At 43.1% G+C, this 22,657-nt stretch overlaps 1 protein-coding gene across 3 annotated transcripts in view; it reads right to left on the bottom strand.

Moving 5' to 3' along the window:
• Window positions 1-1,100: 1,100 nt before the first annotated feature.
• Window positions 1,101-22,657, bottom strand: part of LOC124296908 (uncharacterized) — a 58,352-nt gene continuing 36,795 nt past the window's right edge. The window contains exons 1-5 of one of the 3 annotated variants that reach the window (XM_046747337.1): window positions 18,875-18,978; window positions 3,733-3,831; window positions 3,179-3,428; window positions 2,856-2,972; window positions 1,101-2,647 (exon numbers count right to left, since the gene is read on the bottom strand). In XM_046747337.1, coding sequence (XP_046603293.1) covers window positions 2,141-2,647; window positions 2,856-2,972; window positions 3,179-3,428; window positions 3,733-3,824 — 966 coding nt within the window. In that variant the 5' untranslated portion in view covers window positions 3,825-3,831; window positions 18,875-18,978 and the 3' untranslated portion in view covers window positions 1,101-2,140. Of the gene's footprint in view, window positions 2,648-2,855; window positions 2,973-3,178; window positions 3,429-3,732; window positions 3,832-4,178; window positions 4,329-18,874; window positions 18,979-22,657 lie in introns of those variants that run through there. The other 2 variants (XM_046747336.1, XM_046747335.1) reach the window with 2 other exon arrangements.

Raw genomic sequence — 22,657 nt, 5'->3', positions numbered from 1 at the left:
ATTGTTCCGTTTAACAATAAAAGTGTATTTATTTCCAGCCGGCAATATCTAGCTCGAGTAGCTTTAACTAATTAGTATGATATTGAATTTTTCAGAATTTCTTTTCTTGCTAGTTTTTTTTTCGGAAGTGAAAGAGATTTTGCACGGAAATATCCATAATTTTTCATTCCCATAGCTATGGTTAATTTTCATTCCGTTTTCTGTCAATTTTCATTATCGACTAAGGACATCGTCGAAAAGTCGAAAATAAAATTGTGTCAGCTATGATCGTAGTCCGTGTAGTTAGACGTAAATTGCACCAGCGGAAGGGCGACTCGAAGGCGCGTATTTGAGAATGAGGCGTCGCAATAATCGCGGTCTAATTTTAACACCGTGATATTCTGGGTACGCCGAGCTGCGAATACATCGTGAAAAAACGCTGGCTCGCGGTATATCTGTAATGGGAGTGTTGTAATATTTCAAAAGTGAAGTACAGACGAAGAAAGGAAGGAAAATACGAACAAAAATTCACCTGTACAACCCTAGCGTGGAAAATATCCACATACACAGGTATACTGTATACTGTATGCATTAATATACAGGCATAGACGTAGGGTAATGATAAAGTTCATCATTTAACCGGGTAAACTTAGTATGTAAACTAAATCTTACGAAACGGAGTCCAACCGCTCCATCACTCAGCCGTTCCATATGATCAATTAATTATAATCTTATCGTTAGTGGGTAATATTAGGGAAGTTTACCGCCCTTCGTACCCCGCAAGGGTTGAGCCCTTATGAAGCTTTTGAGGGGGTATCAGGGCGGCAAGACGCTCGAGTATCGACGGATCGTTACTCGGAAGGTCTACGTCGAAGGAGGATCCAATTTTCGATCATTCGTCATTCGTCGTTGTACGATCGGTTTCTTTGAATATCGATCGATTTAACGAATGACGGTTTGGAAATTGTGGTTCGCGAACGTTTCATTGGTGTAATATGCAACCGTGAAAAGAAGCGAAGCTATTAAGCTCCGGTAATCTTACTATTAGCTAGTAAGCGCAATCGAGTTTCCGATATTTTTGGGATTGTTATACACTTTGCCAATCAATTTTACGCGCGTGTGCGCGACGGTGGAAAACGCTCTCAAAAATATCGCTAACGTTTACATTATAACGTATATATTTATAAATTCTGAAGCTTGAATAGCTATATATAATTCGTTTAAATTTTTTAAAACATTTGTGCAATATCCGAGTTATTGCTGTTTTTTTTTCCGCTTTTCGGGGTTACCTAAGTTTATCTTTGTTTTGGGTTGCTTTTTCTCTTCTTCGTTTTTTAAAAAACGTGACAAGGTATGGATCGAAACTCGAAAGTAACATTGTTGTCGTGCTATTACCATAAATATAAATATAGGGGGAAATAAAAAGTAAACATTCATTTCTGCTGTTTCCAAAAGTATACCATATTATACATGTCAGTTTATTTTGCAAAATAAATGACTAAATATCAGTATAACGTTAACCACCCTCCATCTTCGTACTTGATCGTCGTTCATCCAACACGACACGGTAAGTAAACGCATGTACTCTTTCCTTACTTATCAAGAAAGCATGGTACATTATGGGACAGGAGTATAAAACTGTCCTTAATTTTCTAAAAAAAAAAAGAGACTGACGGGTTTTTTTACTTGAATTGCTTCAGCTTACTTGGATGATCCAAAAACCCTTGGATATCTGACCTCATTTTATGGTATTACTGGAAGTTCATCATTTGCATGTGTAGCTGACCGAAATTTTTTTACCAAAGAGAATTTGCGAGGTGAAAAGTATTGTATTATAGTTAAATGTAAGCTTATTACGTCCCATTTAATTTATCGCTCGAAACATTTCACTGTCAGTCATACTTCGATTAAAGCATAACTTTCTCACTCTCCCCAAAAGTTCTGTACACTTATAATTTATAATTGATATTATTTTATTATTTTCTCCCGACTTCCCTTATAGACAAAAATTTCATTCCGGTTGATTTATTCTCGGAGTATTTTATGAAGTTTTGTAAACAAAAACACGTGGAAGAAAAAAGTGAAAATGAAGGTTCATAGGCCGCCTTATGACTACTCGGGAATTAAATACATAAAATAGTTAGTTAAAAAAAATTTTTATTCACGTATCGAGCTCGTCGATGAAAGCCGAGTGTAAAATGCTAAATATTTTTAGCTCAGCATCGGCGCGTTTTCTCGGGTTGGTTATCTTCTTTAATTTTTTCGCAACAATTTGCCCAAATAGATCCTCCTCGGAAGTTCGAACCGAACTTTCCTTGGCGGCTTCGTTCGAGCTTTCGGCCTTCCGGGGATTTTCGCCTTCCTCGCCAGTTTTTCCGCTTCTCTTTTGGTGCAAGGTCGACGTCGCCAAGCTGATAACCGGCAGACTAGATCCGTCGTCCTCGTCCTCCTTGTCGTCGAGAAAATCGGACGTCATCTCGCTTTCCGTGTCCAGAAACACCATTTCCGTTTTCACATCCGACGGTGTTGGCCGTTTTTTTAACGTGGACAGCGGATCCTCCGCGTTGCTGGCCTCCTTGTCCTCAAACTCATCGTACTTCTCGTCATTTTCCGCGAAGCAATCTTCGGACAGACTGGCCTGATCCTCGTAATTGACCTGAGGCAGTTGCTAGGACGCAAACGGTATCAGGATCCGTAATATTTCGGAATTAACTATTATCTTAATTAAATGGTCCTACGAGAAAAACTCCCGTTAAAAAATCGCACAAGGTCAGTAAGTCGTCTGTGCGAATCGTGTGTGAGTTTAGGTGGATTAACACAGCTGGGCAAACATTTTTTTCCATGGTAATATTACACATCTAGGTGTATGTGCATACCTCAAAACTTTTGTTGTCCGACGACGATTCGTTTTCACGCCTGCCGTATATTTCACGACGGTTATGACCTCTCACAAATTTTATGTGATCCATGAACCAAAGGGTTGACAAGTGAAACTGTTGAAAATATATTATACACACGTATGCATAAAAATTAGCCGCAGTGTTGGATACACGATTCTACAATCTCACAATGGCATATCCATGAAATCCCGAAATCGATCATGGTACGTTAAAAAATTGTTGCTCCTTCTTACATGGGAAAGAACAAGAAGAAAGAATTAAAATTGTTGGGTAAAATGTTACAGAAAGCGTTTTCATACCTTTCCACTTTCGGCGCATTTTTTCTCTTTCGACAACTCGGCGTGATACTGAGTTCTCAAAATATTGAATTTCAATTTGACGTCCATCGCGGTTGTTTGTGGCCTTACTTTGCACAAAATATCCGCAATTTCCTTGAGCGCCTGTTCACGCGCAAACTTATTGCGGTAGTTCACGTTCTTCATGTCGTATAGAAATTCCCGTTTCTTGTACTCGTGCAACAGTATCGTCAGTTCCGGTTGGGTCCAGATTCTGAGGTGAAAAAATTCTTTTTATGGGGCTGAAATCTACCTCCATGCAGCCCTTCTCTCCGAGATATTTATTTCTTTTTCTTTAGCCGGTGGGGGACTGAAACTAACCGTTGCGACTCAATTGTCTATGGTTTGAGGTGTTTTGAAAAAGCTACCCTAATTACTAGGCTGCCATCCCTTACGTCTATCGGGTAATTGAGATTTTAAAATATCCGCTGGAAATTTGTAGATTCGGTAAACATTCCTTTACCCCTAAACGTCAAGGTAGATTTTGGAGCTACAAGGGTGAAGACCAAGAACCCTACCTGCTGCCGATAAGTCCGACTTCTTCCGCCTGCTTAAATGACTGCGGACCTCTTTTCTGGTGTTTTACGCTCGTGTTAGCGTTGTTCTCCATCGTTTGTCTGAAAAAAAAGTAAAAACAGAAAGAAGAACATTAACGAGCGTTCACGAGGAGAGAAAATTCTTCTTTTGATTCCAAGAATTTGGCTGCTTGATTATTTCTGTCGTATTGCACGCAGTCGACAGTATCAGACAAGGCTGGCTGGTCTAACGGTATCGATAAGCAAATTTGGAATATTATCAAGAAGAACAATTTGTTAATTTTTAACTGGATTTCAATTTCGTTTTTGTCATTCTTCTATTTCATCACTCCACTTATATTCATCAGCAAGTAAAGAGCGTGGAATACGATTCCACCGTTGAGCGCGAGACCATCTGGGTGAATTTCCGCAAGTTGTGAGATACTCACGATTTCTGTTCCAAGTTAACCTCTTCGTTGGCAAAAAATTCAGTGACGGGAAGTATTTGATATACAATATGGTGATCAAATTTGACTAAAAATTATTAATCTTTGTAGACAAAAAATGATATCGATAACTTCCCAAGTCCGTAAAATCAGTCGAGCACACAACTGTTATACAGAATGAACAAGTTGTGCGATATTCTTGGAAATTATTGGCCGAATATTGCGCCATCGACGGAACATTGTGGAACAATATTTCCCTCGAGGAATACGAGTAGACAACCTGAACAGCTTGCAGGGCTGACATCTGTTGACCAAAAGTCGAAACACCCCGGAACCGTTCGCTCCCTATTAATTTTTCCACTTTGGTAACTCACCCTCGAATGGCTAAGCTTCGTCGAATAATTTCGAGGGTCGTGCCACCCTTACTGTCTGCTGATAAACGCACCGGATAAGAGAAAAGCTCACCTACCATCGAGGCGCTTTACAAAAATGAAAAAAGAAAAAAAAAAGAAGGAAATGCAGTGAATTTAAAAGGGGTGATTTGATTCGAACGTGATTCGATAGAGAAGTAAAAAATCTTAACTTCAAATTTGGCGGGAAGGCAGCTTTCTTCTAAATTTCCTTAGATCCGGTGAGCTTGTAACGTAAAGTTTAGCACTTTTTGTCCCTTGCGATATTACAATACTGCAGTGAAGTTATCGACGATAGAAAAGGCGGGAATATTTCAAAGACACGTCGCGGATTTTTCCGTGCGTGACATCTGACGGTTTGTTTTTTCACCAAACGTGCAGGGGTGGAAATATATTTCCCGCGGCTACCGACCCCTGGTGCGGAACAGCTCGGTCAGGAAGTATCACTGAATTATGCATGCGCGTTTTTAATTCGGTAATCAATAGTAAAAACCCACCCCCTCCCTCTTTCCCTCTCTCTCTCTCTCTCTTTCACCCTCCCTGCCCCGGATCCTGTCGCCCAGTTTTACGTACACGGATATACAAAAGGGAGGGGCTCGAAGGCTCTTCCGGAAACCAGCCCCTGCCGTCCTACCCTAGCCCGGTGTATAAATACATCTCGAGTTTTTTCCACGTTCCGGGAATCTCGCGTACTCTATCTCTCATCTCATTTCTGCGAATCGTGAAAAATTTGATTTTCTTTTTACTTTGCCGCAGGAAATTTTTCGAATTTCACCGCGCGCTTACTTAAAATGCACCTACACATTTTGCAATGTTATATTTATAGCGAAAATCTTTGTATATTCGGTTATAATCGGCATCGGGATGATTATAGCATTCTCTCTCCTTCTTGCTCTCTCTCTGCAGAGCGTGTCATATTGTATTAGATTACGTTTCAAACTTCGTACGCGCGATTCAATTCTCGCAAATATTTTTCCCCGTTCCGAATGTTCGCGTATTCGCCGACAGCAGTAGTCGATAATTGGCATTCGTCGCACTGCAGCGGATCATTCGTTGTGGTAATAATAATAACAAGGAACTTGAAACTCTCTACGAGCATAGAAATACACACGATCGCATTACTATGCAGCAATTAGCATCGCTGCCTCGACTTGTATAATACGTATCATTTATTTCTTAGTATATCGGGTAAAATCGTAACCGGAGATGAATGAGTCGAGGCTAACGTCCCGTACCTCGTGCTTTGTTTCGTACCATCGTTCGTATTTTCACTTTTCAGGCACACCTACGCTTTCGCGTTAACACCCGCAATTAAATACACGGCAGGTACGAGCAACTGTAATCAAGGGCTAATTGATAGATTATGTTTATTCCATAGTCCGTAATATGTTGCCATTCGCACGCAAGAGAATCGCGAATGCTAGCTTGCGATTTCTTTGTCAGATAACGGGGAAATTTCGAAAAAGAAATTGATGCCATTTTCGTGGTGGTTTGTTATTACTTTAACCGAAATTTATAATCGTTGATTTAAAGCTGATCAGCTTCCTTGAATTCATACCTCCTGACTCTTATGATAATTATCACGCGATTTAATCGTTAGTTTTTCCTTTACAGTAATGTGACTAAAAAAAAAAAAATTTCCGATTAGGTGGAGAATATTTTTTAAAAATGGCGAATCGAGTTCTCGAAACGACTAGATGACTCGGTATTTTTAGGAACGCAGTTCAAACAGAACCAAGTTTCACCTACAGTTCAAATACTAAATGCATGCGTACGAAAGAGAATAAATCGTTCTTAAATCTACTCAAGAAACAAAAGCACCCCGAAGGTAACCTGATATCTTTTATCTCACAGTATCACAATTTCTTCTGAGAAATCTCTGAAAACCCATCTCGAAATATTGATGGAAACCGAATTCCAAGTAGAGGCATTGAGTTCCACAGAAGAAAGAAGCAATAAGTATTTTTCATACCGCAAAACGCAAAACGGTATTTATGATATAAAAAACAAAAAAAAAGGCGAAAATCGAAAAGAAAAAATCGACGAATTGATACGAGAAAAATCACTATTTTCCGTATACACGGTGCCATCTTCATCCGCGAGTAAGGATCATGGCGTGCGGGGGGTGATAACGGGGTTCGCGGGTCGCGGGGGGTGGCGATTGGCGAACAAGGGAGGAAGCGACGGAGCCGGCGAGGCGGGGGAGGCAAAGGTACAGATACAACATTATGAAAACACGAATGTACTTTTAAATCAATACCTTTCCCATCGCATTGTGGATACTGGTGGGGAGGCGACCCCGGAATGGCATAACTCGCGGAGCCAGCTGGAGCGTTGGCGTTGGATGAGGCGGAGGAGGAGGAGGAGGAGGAGGAGGAGAAGGAGGAAGAGGAAGAGGAAGAGGAAGAGGAAGTGCGGCGGGCGAGGGGCGGAGGGGCGGAAGGGGGAATAGACAGGAGGGGGTGGTTACATTTCATAACATTAACGAATGCCGAAAGTTCGCGCAGGCTTTTATTGTCGACGCCATTTTTCATTATGAAATATTAAAGCGGTATATCGACATTTTAACGTGTCATTTTACGACGCGATATGCAACGCCCTGTATAGGTCTGTACAATGTGTATAACCAGACCCGTTAAATCCTGAGGGCGCAAGTCCGTTTACGATCGGAAAAAGATAACGTCGTTATCGGTGGAGCCTCGTTGCTTTTGCCGCTTATGCTGATGCAGTCACAACGCTGTGGCTTATACCGATGGTGATGGATGTATGTATTATTATGAGAGCGAGAAAAATCGGCATCTCTTGAAACTCTCTTGTTCCAAATACCTACGCGCGAGGTATCGAGAAGGATGATATTGGGTAAAGATATACCGCGTCAAGTTCAATTCGTGTACCGAAACATAGGTTCATACATTCGTCACTCCGTATCGAGGCAGCATGATTAAATCTCGAGATCCATTATCAACGAGAAAGAGAAAATTACGCAACGAGCAGCTGGATGCGTTCTGTATTCTTCTACATGTTGTGCGCCTAAAGACAATAATGCACCTTGAAAATATACGCGTTTCAATTCTCCTTCGAAGGCGTCTCTCTCTTTTTCCGCATAATTCATTACACGATCTTTCCGGTCTATAAACCGTTCAAGGCATAATCTTCGCTCGAAATTTCCCTTGCGAACGTTAAAACGAATGAATAAAATTTCCCGGAATTTTATTGCGAAACAGTTAAACCGGTCCCTCATTATACCGTAACGATCGAGTTTGGGCGTAATTATTACATAAAATCGTCTAAATTTCTTTCGATATGTATGGGGGAAACGTGCCAGGTATAAAAGTATAACGATCGCAAAGAGGAGTCGGGTTAAACGCCGCGGGAAGAATTGTCATGGTCAGAAAGTCGGGTGAATTGATACTTTGTACAAATAAGAGAAAAGCTGCGAAAGGCGTGGAGATAATGAAACCGAAGCAAAGAAACGAATACGAATTCTGACTACTTCGGGACAATATAAAATTCAAATCGTAGCTTATAAATGTAGCGAAGATTTTGCTTTTTGAATTTCACCGCTTAGCTGATTTGCGGTTCAGATTTTCGTCTTCTCGTTATTTTTATTTTATTTATTTCACTTTATTCTGTAAAGCTGTTTTTCTCTCTACTTTTCATGACTCGAATATTTTGCATTTTCGCGTTCACTGCTCAACTTTGGAAGCATAACGTGTGTTTATTGAAACGACGGTTGTTATGCGCGAAGGGTGCAATTAGGAGAAAGCTAAGTGACACAAAAGCGTACGAATACAACGGTACGCGTGCTTCGTTAGCTTGTCATAACAACGAAATCGGAGACGTTGTATAATTTCCAAAGGATTTATTATACGAATTTTACAAGGTACAGGTGTACAGGAATTCGATCTAACACGTCGAGGTGACAGAGTTGCGTGGCTAACGGCTCCTCGTTCGACGTACTCCAACTATCGCTCCAGATACACACAAATATATACAAAGAGCGCGTTTTACACGAAGATAACATCATCTGATCTTCCTCGCGACGAGGTAAAAGATGTACACAATAATGAGGAGGCAACAATTTCGTTTGGCCCAAGTTCCGCGGGCATAACAGGCTCGTTTACATCCCCTAAACAGAGACATTCATCCCGCAGTTGTTCACACACGCGGAATATCCGCGATACGCTTCCGCGGGAGGAGGAGCGGAAATCCTTGAGGCTTCTCTGATGTATTATTTTCCCTTTTTTACAGCCCTTTCTCATCCCTCTCCTCTCTAATTTCGTACTTCAGCCTTCCTCATCCCGCTCCTCCGATTCCGTCAACCCCCTCGGCCACTACAATTCAGCGGCTCTGCACCAGCCCTTGGACGACGCGTAGAGTAGCTTCTTCCTTCTCTCTTCCATCGTCTTCGAGGTTACATTCGCTTAAGTGGATATCAAAGGCATCCTCTTGCCACGGAGCTTTGCCCCCAGCGACTTATTCCCGAGATCTCGGAGCATATGTATCGCCGTCCCGATTTATTCCGCAACTGCGCGTGGCGTTAACGACGTGCATTGTCGAGTTTCGCGATTCCTCACTTTGGCCCAATTTTCCACAACTCAATACCGTCAAATATCTATCATACGAACGGCGCTTGTTTTTCAAACCTCTTACAACCTTCTTGATCTCTGTTATTCCAATTTGTATGATTATATTTTTGCTACTCGGAAGGAGCGCGGCACAATTTTCTTAACAATTTGAAGCAGAGCTTGCACAAGGCGCAAGACTTTCGGACGAGACAAGCTTTTGCAAATTTGATTTTCCAAAACGTCGAGTCACGTCTTTAACGAACGATTCAGCAATAATTGTTACTATCGCATAAATTGTGCTCGTAAGATCTATTTCTAGATTGCAAATATGTTAAGCAAGAAAAATTTATCTCGATCACCATTTAACGAAAATAGGTGCCGACAACTTTCCAAAATTGTAGCCACCCTAATTTTTCAATTCACCATCAAACGTGGCATAAAATTCATAATAAGACTATGCGAAGAGAACAAAACTTTTAGTCCAAGATTGTTCACATTTTTCAATAAACAATTTGAGTTTCAGACTCGGTAAAATTAATTCAAACATGAAAGTTTTCTTTTCACTTGAGGATCAATCAATTCCAAGCTTAGCGATGCACATTATTTTTAAAAAATTTTCAACAAGTTCGAGGTGTCGTTCCGACGAAAATTTCTCCAAACCAAAATCAAGAACCACCCTAATATTCGTATAATCCTTGACTTACAGTTACCTACACGGGAGTTGAAGGATCGTGAATTGCGTTAAATTACTCGTGCCATCCGTATATTATTATATATACCAGGAAATAAATTTGTACGAACGTTGTAAGAGTCCGAAAAATAAGACGCAAACGAGAAATCAGACGGAAGCGAATAGAAAAAAGCGGGGGTGGATTTATTCCTGTAAAAGCTTGACCTCGATTCGGCCACCAATCCGGGGTAGGTAAATTTCTTGTATGAGCGTCCGAACGTTGGGGCTAGGCGAAGAGGGTGCGGGGTGGGTTGACTAGCTAAATTGGGGCAATCAAAAAAATTGGCGGTAAAATTATCGTCGAAGGTATCCCGCCGAGCCACCATCCGGCAACAACAAGCTTGTTTACGTCGGCCGAATACCCGATCCGTCGGACTCGGTTCGAGGCGTGAGACGCGAGTCGGACGAGGACGGGACCACTTCCGATTCCTGCCGTCTTCTCCGTCCGCCCCCGCATTCCACCCCTGGCGGAGTCGCCTTTGGCACGCTTCGGCCTCACCTCACCCCCCTCCCTCCCTCCCTCCCTCTCTCATTCTCTCTCTCTCTCTCTCTCTCTCTCTCGCTCTCCTCGCGCCCGACGGGTTTTCCGATACGTGCTCCGCGAGGCGACGGCACGCTTTCGCCGGGTGTCTCCCTCTCGCTCGCCATCTTACCCGATAATGCCCTCGCAGCGCAGCCCCTCGCCTCCCCCTCCGTGTTTGTAAACATATGCCCGCAACCCGCGCCCGACAGACCCGACCGACCCCAGACTCCCACACCCGCCCGTCTCGCCGCGACGACGCTGCCGGGGGTGGAGGTGGAGGTGGAGGCGGAGGCGGTCGACGACGGCCACCTGTATGCTTCGCCGGCCGACCGTGCCTTACCTGTTACGCCAGCCTTCCCTACACCCGGAGGCAAAGGAGGATGAATGGAAGGGGCGGGAAGATTGACGGAGAACTTCCGATTCCGGTTAACGAGCCGGGTCATCTAATTAGTCGGCAGCAGAGCTGCCGAGGAGTCCGAGGCCGGGATCCCTTGCCCAGACCATTTTCCTCCGGGGTTCGACTCTCTGACGCGTTACGCATGACGTGTGTGTACGTACATATATATATATATGTATATGTATAATTTGTGTACTTGCGTACCGACGTCTAACCCCCGATGACAAATCCGGCAACGATCCTTTATTATATGTATATTGCCAAATCGACGGTAAATCGTACACCGGGAAAAAGGACCGCGCTATTTTTGACGCCTAGAAAATTAAATTAGAATGCTGATAAATTATTTGATTCAAACCGATCGTCGGTTATTTTTAGAACGGAGCAATCAAATTAGGATGAAGCGTTCGACTTTCAAGACTAACAGTTATCGAACGAGGTACCGTATATACGTAAGAAGTATTGAATATTAGTTTTAGTTGCGTTTCAAAATTGAACAAAATTTTTTGGCCCTGTTACTCTAGCAGTACCGAGGTAAGTGTACCAGTTATCGGCCCTCTCCCAATTGTCGACCTTTTTTTGGTCGTATCTGTTTGATCCTTGGTTCTAAAATAACAAAAAAATAAATAAATTACTAGCGTCCCTTTAGCAATTGATTTTAGTCGATGTATAATTTTGGAAAATAAAAGGGTCAATAATTGATGCACTTACCTTATTACTGATTGCAATGGCACGTTTTCAAGTTTCGGAAACTTTTATCGCAATGACTCGAGTCCGTTCTACAACGCACGTCGTAGACGGTAAGTGGTTTTTTCTTTCACTTACTACTGCAGCTGATCAATGCGAGCGACAAAAACACGTGACCTACATATCTTGTAAATTATACGTACGCCAGCATGAACCACGTGTCTTTGCATGTGCGTAGAATCTGCTTATAATACAGCAATATCCGCGTATCTTCGTAGAGGAACATCGATCCAACTTCCCTTTCTATTCGTGCAAAAGCTTTTCGCAATTTCCTGTCTAATTAACTCAAATCCACCCCTTCCTTATACCGCGTAGCTTTACAACCTTTCGTCAAACGTGTTATCACGAGCATCGCGAGTCAAAGAATATTGAAATTGAATAAGGGTCCTTCACCTCTCGATCTATCTAGGCTTCAACTCCCGACGTTTTAAGCTCGCTCGCTCAATTCCGTGAATTCACTGGCTCGTGAACTTATAATTAGAAAAAAACTGGCCACACATGACTTGGGCAGTACGCAGACTGAATTGTTGCAAAGAATTTGTGCTCACATTACTGTCGTATGTTCTTTTTTGTTCTCCCGTTTAAGAGGAAGTTAATAATATCCGATGTCAAGTTTTTGCAGTTATTAATATTTGATTCGTGAATCGTGTATACGTAGATATTATTCGAACAAAAATTATGACGCGTCACGGAAATACAGTTGCAACTACGAATGTGAACGAAAGCCAAGCGAAATGTCGAAATTCTCCATAGTCTGCAAGCCTCGCGTGTTTGCATTTTCAATGATATAAAATTTCAGGGGATGTGAGCTTGCGACCAACCCAAGGGGTGCAACGATCACGGGGATCAAGGCTTGGAAAAATAATGGCGAGTCTACCCGGTCAATTCTCGGGTTACGGAAACGGCGTAAGAAGGAACCTGCGCCCTCTCTCCAACCCTGCAATTACACGGCAAGCCCTTTGCGATCCGATCGGCGTGATGCCCGAAACAGCCTAACGCCTAGCCGCGACGCTACGCCCGAGCTTAAGACTCCCGGTTCGGTTCTGCAGCAGTTACTATGGCAACAGGTGACGGACTAGCCGCGTGTAAAATCTGGCACGAAAAGGAGAGAGAGAGAGAGAGAGAGAGAAAAAAAATATAGGCGCGAGAGAGAGTTCTTTCCGTTCGCGGATCAAAAGTTGTACCTAGAGACGCACACTCGCGGCAAGGCGTGACATGATGCCACGAAAAGTTACGGCCCTCGATAAAAAAAACCGCGCCGTTTCGGCGGCACCTGTGGCCAGAACCTGATTGTAAAAGTTGGCGAAAAAAATCCGCCACGCGGATTCACAACTCCGAGGGAGGCAAATCGCGTGTTTGAGTCGAATGGATCGCGGTCAGGTTGAATTTGGTTTTTTAGATTTGTTTTGAAAATTGTCTTACTTTTTTTTTTATCGCGTCTGCACTTTACGCTCTGCGCACACATTTTTAGGGGGGATTATTTTTTCCTACAGGGCGGGTTTACGCACTCGAAATAATGCCGAGAGGTCCGGAGGAATCCTAGTGGATGAAGGAACGTCGAGAGAATCGGAAAGGGAGAGAGAGAGAGAAAGAGAGAGAGAGAGAGAGAGAGAGAGACGCGTCTACTTTCGTAAATTAGCAGGATATTTCCACAGTGGTGGAGGATAATACAGCGCAATAAGGATATACCTACCTGGGTCCCGAATGGACCCGAATATAAAGCTTAAAAACTTCCGGGTCGTGCTTTGTGCCGCGGTTTCTCTCCCCCTCTGGTTACGGCAGGGAGGAGTGGGAAAGAGGGGAAAAAAGCTCCATCTTTTTTCACGGATCAAAAGGTCTCGAGTACGCCTCAGGCGATCGGTGTAAAACTGTTTATATTTCATTTTCTTTATACATTACATATTACGCTACGCGTGCACCTATATATTATATTTAAATATACTTTTGATCAAATATTTTTTCCCTCCGCTTCATCATTTTCCGGCATAAAGGCTGAACCAACACCGGATAACATTCGAAATTCATTTGTATGCATCGTCATTTTAATTTAAAAAACAATTATGCGAATCGGAAAAAACAACGACAATGAGCAGGAATATTATTCATTTATAATTTTGGTCTTTGAAACGGAGTCAGTTAATAAGCGTATGGAAAGACAAAAATGAATTTTACAGTTCGTTCTTTCGCAACACCTTGACCTCTCGGTATTACAACACGATTCGGTCACAGCTTGATTTCTTTAACATCTCAGGTATTGTAAGATTGAAAAAAGAAATCAGTAACATTTTTTCCATCAAGTAAAGCTGACATTACCTTGTGGTCCGGATTTGAAAACCTGGCAAATCCGCGCCAACGTAAATCGATAAAGCGTAATCGATTTTATTGAGGAAATTCGAGCGAACGGAAGGAACGAATCGAGTTCTGCTCGCTGACATAATATCGATACTCGGTACTCACTCGTTTCTACTTTCTAATTGCAAAATGATCATTGAACGCGACTGAACTAATTTCTCCTTCCTAAGAAGCTCATCACAAAACAGCAAGAATTCTGCTCCGAATACGAATTCTGGAAATGAATTTTCTACGAAACTCGTCAATTTCCACCCTGCATCGTCGAGCGTGTCGATCATTACATCAAATTTCTTCCACGCGCTGTGTTTCCGCCGTGTTACGACACGCACACAGTTGTACATACATACGCATGTACGCATCGTACGTACACAGACACACATGTGGCGGATGATGCGATGGAATACGCAACTCGTGTAATCTCTATATACATTATACCCTGTGTTTCATCCGTACAGGCAACACCCAGAGGTATGTGTTCCGCACGTATAACGACGCGGATGTCAGCCAATACTATTCAAAAAACAGTTCCGTTCCGCGCGCTGCTGCAGGAGGCGAAGAAGGGTGACAGGACTGGAGGACGGGGGTGGTTCGGCTGATGAGGGTGGTGTTCCTGGTGGGGTCGACGAGGCACGTGGTGCTACTATTGATTTTAATTTTAGTGAAAGGGTGGAAAAATTAGAAGGGCGACGCGAGGGGTTGGTCGACTGCGTGGGTGGGGGCGGGAGTTCTGCTGAACAGTTTCGCTTTCATTTCCCTCTTTGCTCGAAGGTCTGCGCGGCTTGACGAGGCGCGGGGGCCGAGGGGCGCCGAGGGGCGGCAGGGGGATTGTGAAAAAGAGGGGAACAAACCCTCGACTATGTAAAACACAGAGCTCGCGGTGCGCGGAGTTCGCATTAAAAACCGGGCCTTGCCGCCGCCTCCTCCACCTCTTTCATCCTTCGCCTTTCCACCCCCTCGTTTCGCCCTTTCACTCGTTTCCCCGCCGCCCCTGCTCTACCCTCCCGTTCTCTCTCTCTATCTATCCGTCTATCCGTCTCTATCTATCTATCTCTTACTCCCTCGCACGAGGTCCTTTTTCCCACTTTTTTCTCTTCTCGTTTTTCTCTCTTTCGCCCTTTTCTGTGTCCCGCGATAATTCGCATTGTCGCGAGTCCCGGCCGTTCTTTCGGATATTATATGTATACGCATGCGTCTATAGGTGTGCGTGTATCCGTTCATCTATGCATGTACTCAACACCTTGACAACCATTGCCTGTAACGCACGCAAGAGCGTACAAGGTACATTTTACATCCGCATAAATTGTACAGGGTGTTGCGCGTCGAGGTGTGCGTTACACCCGTACGTATGACGTACGTGATAGAGATTTGTACAACGAATTCGTCGACGCCGTTCAATGTATTGCTTCGAAGGGATTTTCACGTTTCGTGAGCATGATTTTATAAACTCGGCGACAAAAAAAGATATTTATTATGAATAAATCTGGTGGAAAAATGTGTACAATGTAAAGAAAGTTTTGTTTGATTTCGTAAAAAGCAAGAAAAGAAAAGAAGAAAAAAAATAGAGAAAAGCACTTTTCGTTCAAGGGAGTGCCCTAGTCGATTTCGACGTCCACGTTCTCAAACGAAAAAAAGGGCTCAACAGCCCCATTCTACACGTAATTCTGAACAAGAACACCCCGATAGATTTTCGTTGGACGAAAAAATAAAGAAATGGCACGAATTCTACGAATTTACCGTTGCATTTCGTAAAATTCTTGCCGTTTCTCTGCCTCGAATGAAAATAAAGTTGGAGTGTTTTTGTTCAAAATTGTGTACAGAATAGGTCTGTTGAGCCCTTTTTGGCGGTTGAGATACGCGGACTTCGATATTTGGAGATGTAATATATACGTGGACGTGGAGATCGACCAGGGCACCCCATTCAAAAAAATTTTCCATCAAGGAACTCGTTTGTTTTAAGAAAACAAATTTCAGATTCAACGAAACAGATTGTTCTCCGAAACAAAAATACTTTGTTTGATGCGTGTAGTTAACAAGGGGTCTGACTGAAACAAAAAACCGATATATTTCTGCTAAATGAAGAAGGAGAAACTAGACGTCGTCGTTAAAACTAAATAGAAATATGTTCGACTGTATAAGAATGCAAAAATCAGTTTAATTGAAACAAATTTCAGTTGGAATTGATTAAATTTTTCTCCGACTGTGCGTATCAACGTGTATGATATACCTAAGCTGCACCTGATCCCTAGATCTGTTTAGTCGCGTATTATAATGCCGAATTCAAAGGTGAAAAGTTGAAATTGTTTCTCACCGCGATTACGTGAAAAATGGGTGAAAAGTAATACTCTCTGAAATTGCGGAAAGAATTCCTAAGAGATCGGTAAAAAATTCTGAATCCGATGAAACGCAACGGCGAGATTACCGCTCGATTCTCACCCACGCACAGCGCGTGTCTGGATGAAAATCAACAGGCTTCTTGAAGAAAAGCAAAACCCGCGTAACGCGCGCATCTCCGTGTGAAATATCCAAGTCCGTTCGATGCCTCGATTTTCGATTCACCCTCCAACCGGAAGGGTTGCCGCTCCCCGAATTCCTTCCCGTCAAGAACCCCGCGAACGGGTTATCGTCTCAATTAGAATCGTTGGACGGACGTGGCGTCAAGCTTCAAGTATATTCGGAGACTGTACCGTCGACGAAAGGACGAAAGGACTCGATACCGCCCTCGCACGAGAGCAGGAGGGTGACGTCGGTTATTTTTCCCCATTTCTTCAACGTCCGTCACCTCCTTCTTTGTTTTTTCTTTGTTTTTTTTTTCCATTTTTATTTTTATTTTTTAATTACGCATTGAAACATTGTTCCGCTAATTCATCCTCGTTATAATTACTGTTTTCCAAGTTATCAATCCTTCTTCCCTTTGCCTCGCGATCCACGCGCTATAAATGTATACCGTATACCCACGCATACGTATAACCGGATGAGGAACGTGATATTTTGTACAAATTGATGAATAACCCCGTTGAAGCGGCAGCTGCAGAAGCGCGGATATGATTCGACACGTACGTCAGAATTTCCACTCACTCTGCCCACTCGTGAACTTCGGGGATGGGGATGGGGTAGGGGGTCAGGTTAGGCACATACGCGGAGGATGTCTCCGGCCCCGGATTTTCGTTGGCCGGGGGCTGTCGGCCTTTGGTGTAAAAACAAAAAAAAAAAAAAATAAAATAAAAAAAATAAAATGAAACGAAAGATGAGAGAGAGAGAAGAAAAAAAAAACAAATACAAAAATGAACTTAAAAAAACAAAAGCGTGAAGGGACGAAAAAAAAAGGAAGCAGGAAAAGTCGTTGAAAAATTTATGCAGCCGAAAACTCATTCGGTCCTCGTCATTACTCTCATTGGCCAGCACAGAAAAAATCCCATCGAATCAGCTGCGAGATGAGAGCTAGCAATTAAAACCCGGAATGGCCGAAGGGGAGTAATAAAACGTATATACGCATTGCGCAGAATTAGTTGATTAAAATATAAAAGAAGAAGGCTAGAATGGTGGGGATGGATGGATAGACGAGCGGGGGTCGGGACGCCGGGCTAGAAGGTAGAAGCACCGCGTTCAACCCCCGCTCTCTCCGCTCTCTTCCTCGCTCTCCCAGCAGCCGCCCCCGTCGCTGGTCCTCAACCCCCAGGGCCCCGCGCACCTCCGACGGAGAAACCGAGGACGAGAGAGAGAGAGAGAGAGAGTGGTAGGAGGTAAAAGGGGGGGAGGGGGAGGAGAGAGAAAAGCAGCCCGGGAAAAGAAATAATCTGCGAGCTGTATTGACGTTTCTAGTCTAACTCTGATTGAATTATGCATGAGCACACCACTGTTGCTGAAGTTGTGTAGCTGCTGCTGCTGCTGCTGCTGCTGCTACTGATGCTACTGATGCTAGCCCGATGCTACACTCGAAACCATCGTAGCCTCTCACTCCTCACCCCTATATTTTTCCTCGCCTCTCTCTCTCTCTCTCTCTTTCCATCTTCTCGATTATTACGCGGCATCGGTCAATCGGGCAAAATCGGCTTCGATCACTCCGCTGCAGCTTACTTATCACGTTGATCAGAAAATTTCATCGCAAGACAATCAGAACCCTGGGCTCAATCACGGTTTCGATATTCTTCTGACCCACATTCTTCAAACTTCTTGCCTGTATATTTCCATCGGTATACCTTGTGATGAGAGTAACAGGATTTTAGGGATGGTTCGGGAACGACTGTGTGAAAATGCTTTCAAAACGGGAACCGTCGTTTTACTACCCATTCTTCAAGTTTTGTCAACAATTGTAACTCGTGCTTTGCGAATCGTTGAAGAAAGGAGAAAAAGTGCTTGAGAACTGAAAAAGCGTCTGACTGTCCTTCATTCTCGAACAATTTTGATTTCCGGATTTAACCTTCCGTCAGTGAGAGTTAAGATTGCACGATAAGCCTTGCAATTTATCAGATTTTTATGCATTCACCGTATTTCATTGCCTGTGATCTATAACAGCGAGAAAAGTCCGAAAAACGAAATAAGAAAAAAACTCGACGAAGAAAATTGACTCGTAACGCACAGAGGTCATGATTTTTGTGATGCGAAACAGGAAATAACCTCCCCTCCCCAAAAGGGAAATACATGCGCGTCCGAGGAAAGTACCAGAAATCCTTTAATTACTGACCGGCAAGAGGAGCGGATCCGTGAGGCTCTTGAGATCAATAACGGCGGTCGACAGTTTTTAGAATGGTAAGGACAGCACTCAACTTCCTTTTGACCTTTGACCGCAAGATCAAAAGTATCACTCGGAAATGATTAATATACACATTTCCCTTTCATCATGTATTACAAAGAATACATATCAATATCCCTTTACTCTTTATTCTTTTCTTGTTTGTTGTTGTTCCTCATCCGCGTATCGGAACTCTCATTGAATATCAGCCACAATCGTATAATAACGTAATCCAATACCTACCTATTTCGCTTTTCATCGACTCCGATGAGCAGTCCCTTTCCCTGTACACACGTAACAACGACGGGTGTATTATTGTGAAATTGATTTCACCCTGCAGCCGAATAGCACCGCGTAACACTCTCCTCGCGCGTGTAAAAGTGGACCCGGAAGAAAGGCACCCTGCAAAAATCATAGGCAGAAAAGAAACGTTGCACCAGACGCGGGTCGGACAAGATGTTGTCAGATGGGGTAAACGGGCTGCGGGGGTGCGGGCTCGACGACCAGAGGGTTGATAGCTGCCGGTGCTGCCTTCGGCACGTATAAACAAGGCGGGCAGAGGGTGGAGGGGCGGTGGGGGGGGGGGGGGGGGGGGGGAAGGGGGTGAGAAGGAGCCAGGGGACGGGTGTAGACCACCGACGGGGAAACAGACCAACAACGTCTTTATGCGCGCGATAATGATTCACTTGTTTGCTCGATGAAGCCATTTTTTTTTCCTCTGATTTCTTTTTTCCCCGCTCCGTCTCGTTTTCTATCCTTTTCTTACTCCCTCTGTGCTTCTCACTCTTCCGAGGAAAAACGGGAAATCATGCTAAGAGGGTGAAATTTTCTTCTCTCTTTGCCTGGAACGATAGAGTGAGAATAAGGGTAGGAAATAATGACGCGTGAGGGGATCCAGAGAGCGTGTTACTTGATTGAATATTTACAATTTGCTGCCACCGCTTCTTCACTTTTTTTTTTTTTGTTCTCACTTTTATTACGGATGTCTGGGTTTTACATGCTCGCGATGTATCGATGTGTGAAACGCCGAATTCTAGTGCCGGTGCTGAGATTTTTTCACCCTGCAAATCGGCCGCTGCAGCTTCTTCCGATGCGCGCCAAGGTGTACGAGTGGAAAAACAGTATATGGGTTTTGTTTATCTTATAGTTGTCCAATTTGTCGCGTTACTTGTTTGCACGACGTTTGTTATTCGTCGAGGTAAGCGCGGCATGGTACTTAATGCGAGAGAAAACAGCTTCCGTTACGCGAACCGGGAACAAACTTCCGGCTTGTACCAAGACAACGATCGTTACGAATATCTGTCTTACTTGTGCTCGTCATAATTTTGACTCGTTTCACCGGCTAATTGAAACCGTCTCAAACCTTGTGGAATATGTATTCATTGACACAGGGGATATGGCAAATAATTATGAATTTTGAATAATCTCAGTGTGCTCCGTAATAAGCCTTTGCTCTTCACCGCGGGGCGTATCAAATTAGGTTGGCTTTTTTTCTTTCTTGCTTTCTTTTTTTTTTTTTTTCGAGTGAGTTTATTAATTATTAAATTCGTTTTCTTTAGCCAGTATTATTTGTTCAAAGTATTTTACCCTGATAAATTTTTACGTAATATTAGTGAAATTGCATATTTACAAACTGCTCCTCAAATTATTCCGATGTGACAAAAAAAAAGGGTTGTGCAGTTACAGAGCAAAGTAAAAATTTTTTTTGACATTTTTACTCGCATTCTTTTTTAGAAAAATTGAATTTTCACACGCCACTCTTAGTTCTCTGCATTGGTGAAATTATCAATTGCTTAAAAAACTCGAATCGCAAAACCGTAAAGTTGTAGGAAACCTGAAATTTTCCAGTCTTGTCCCAAGTTTTTGCGGACAAGATAATTTTTGTTCAATCACCTCGAATCTCGTGAATAAATTAGATTTAAAAACGTAGGAAAAATGTAATTATTCAATCCGAATGTAAACAGCAGGTTTGATTCCACTCGAATTTTCGTACAACTTTGTTTACTTATTTATTTCTTTATTTTAACCGTGCATATGGGGGAAAATCCCGTATGAAATGCGAACCGATTGTGAGATTTAAATTTTTGAAATTTGTACAATTTTTAATTGTTCAAACGAACAATAAAAAGCGATAACAACTACACGTATCCATGTACGTGTAGGCGTGTAGAATATACATATTTCGGCATTAGTAGTCAGAGAGCGGGAGAGAGCGGGAAGCGAGTGACGGCAGCTTCGGAGGGGAAATATCCTGGGAAAGGGGAACCCCGACGGCCCTTAGCCCTCTCGACCACCCTAATCCACCCTTCTCCACCCCACCTCCTCCCACCCTCTCCCCATCCCGTGACCTATCCCTACCCCCGGGCTCTTTTATATTTTCATAACTAATCTGCGCGGTGCGTACTATTACGCACTCTGCACATTTTATAACTGTATGGATTTTTCTATGGTCCTTATCCCCGCCCGCGAGCCCTTGCCAAGGTACAGGTACCTGCGTTGGGCCCGGATATTACGGCGTAGCGTTTGCAAAATGCGGTGATACGCGACTCGTAATACAGCCGAATGTGTTCTTTTTTTTTTCTTTTTTTTTGTTTGCAGGCGCGCAGGCGTGCAACCTTATTTTTCGTTTTATGTTATTTTAAAAAATTTTCGATTCTTCTATTTCGTTGTTCATCTGAATTACCGTATTCCCTCCCAATTCTGAATTAATCTCGATTTCCGCGAAGGTTACCTTCGTTATATTCTTCCTGGATTTATTTCTATTTCCGGAATCTTACCTTCTTTTTACGAATTCGTATTCTTACCCCCCTTTATAGCCTCCTATCCTTCATTCTTCGCTGCCTCTCTGAAGTATATTTTTATTGCGAATGTATTTTTTTAGCCAGAATCAGAGCTCGGTGAACGTAGTTAGTTTTCAACCGTTATGCGCTTCTTGGATACAGCGTCCAAATAATAACAATAACAAAGTCGCACGTCCGGAATAATTCAGTTCTCACGTATATCCACATCGGAGTTGAAGAATTGAAAAATTAATTCGCGTCGACACAACGTATAACTTGGAAATCGTTGTACGAAAGCGGAAAGAAGATCTATCGTACAAAAATCGATTCGTTGCACGAACTTGTTACTCACGTTTCGTTGAGTCGAATGTTTTTTTAATTTTTTTTTTTTTCTTCTTTCGCCCAAAAAAAAAAAAAAACACACCAAAAATAGGAAAAAACACAACACGCATAAAAAGAAAACAGCGTAAAAATTCGTCGAGTTTCTTTCCCCAACGAACGGTGGTCCTCCTTTTCTCCCAGCGAGTTTTTATTTCCAGCTCACCCCTGCGGAGGTACATAATCTGCATGCGAATGAGGATAGGTGGAATTACTTTTTGCTATTAATAGAAAGAGGTACACGGGGGATCTACCGTGCGACAGTCAACAGTGCGTACGAGGGTGGCGAAGCTGCGGAAGGGTGGTAGCGCCGTGGCGTGCCCGCGTATATCTCCATGCGTAAACACCCACGCGTGCAGCGAACACACGCAGAAAAAGGCCCGAGGCGACGGGAAACGAGAGACCGAGCGAGCGGAGCGAAGGGAAAAGCAGGACGAGGAGGCGCCTTGCGAGGAACAGTCGGGGAAAAATATTCGCCGCTAATTACCTGCTGATTTTTACTGCAATTATAACCTGACAAAAACAGCTTCGACTCGTTTTTTTTCAACGATTTCCGGGTTCATCGGGGTCCGAATTTTGAACACGTGCGGAAGCGATTTCCAACGTGAATCTCGATCGCGTGTCAAATACGCAGAGTATAATTTATTTCCCAACGACGCGATTCTCTCTCTCTCTCTCTACCTACTTATCGCGTTATACCGTACCTACCAAAATTGGATTTATCCCAGAGTCTAAGGTTCTAAGAGTAATGCAGAAATATTTAATTGAAATACGGTACGTCCTTTGAGGCGTCTATTTTTTCGCTTTCTTTGTTTCTTTTCCTTCTACTTTTAACTTCGCGGTATAATTGAACTGAAATTCAGTGAAA

Source organism: Neodiprion virginianus, chromosome 2 (genome assembly GCF_021901495.1).
Source record: "Neodiprion virginianus isolate iyNeoVirg1 chromosome 2, iyNeoVirg1.1, whole genome shotgun sequence".
NCBI lineage: Eukaryota > Metazoa > Arthropoda > Insecta > Hymenoptera > Diprionidae > Neodiprion > Neodiprion virginianus.
The sequence above is the reverse complement of the archived record's forward strand: the minus strand, read 5'-3'. Positions and strand labels throughout refer to the sequence as shown.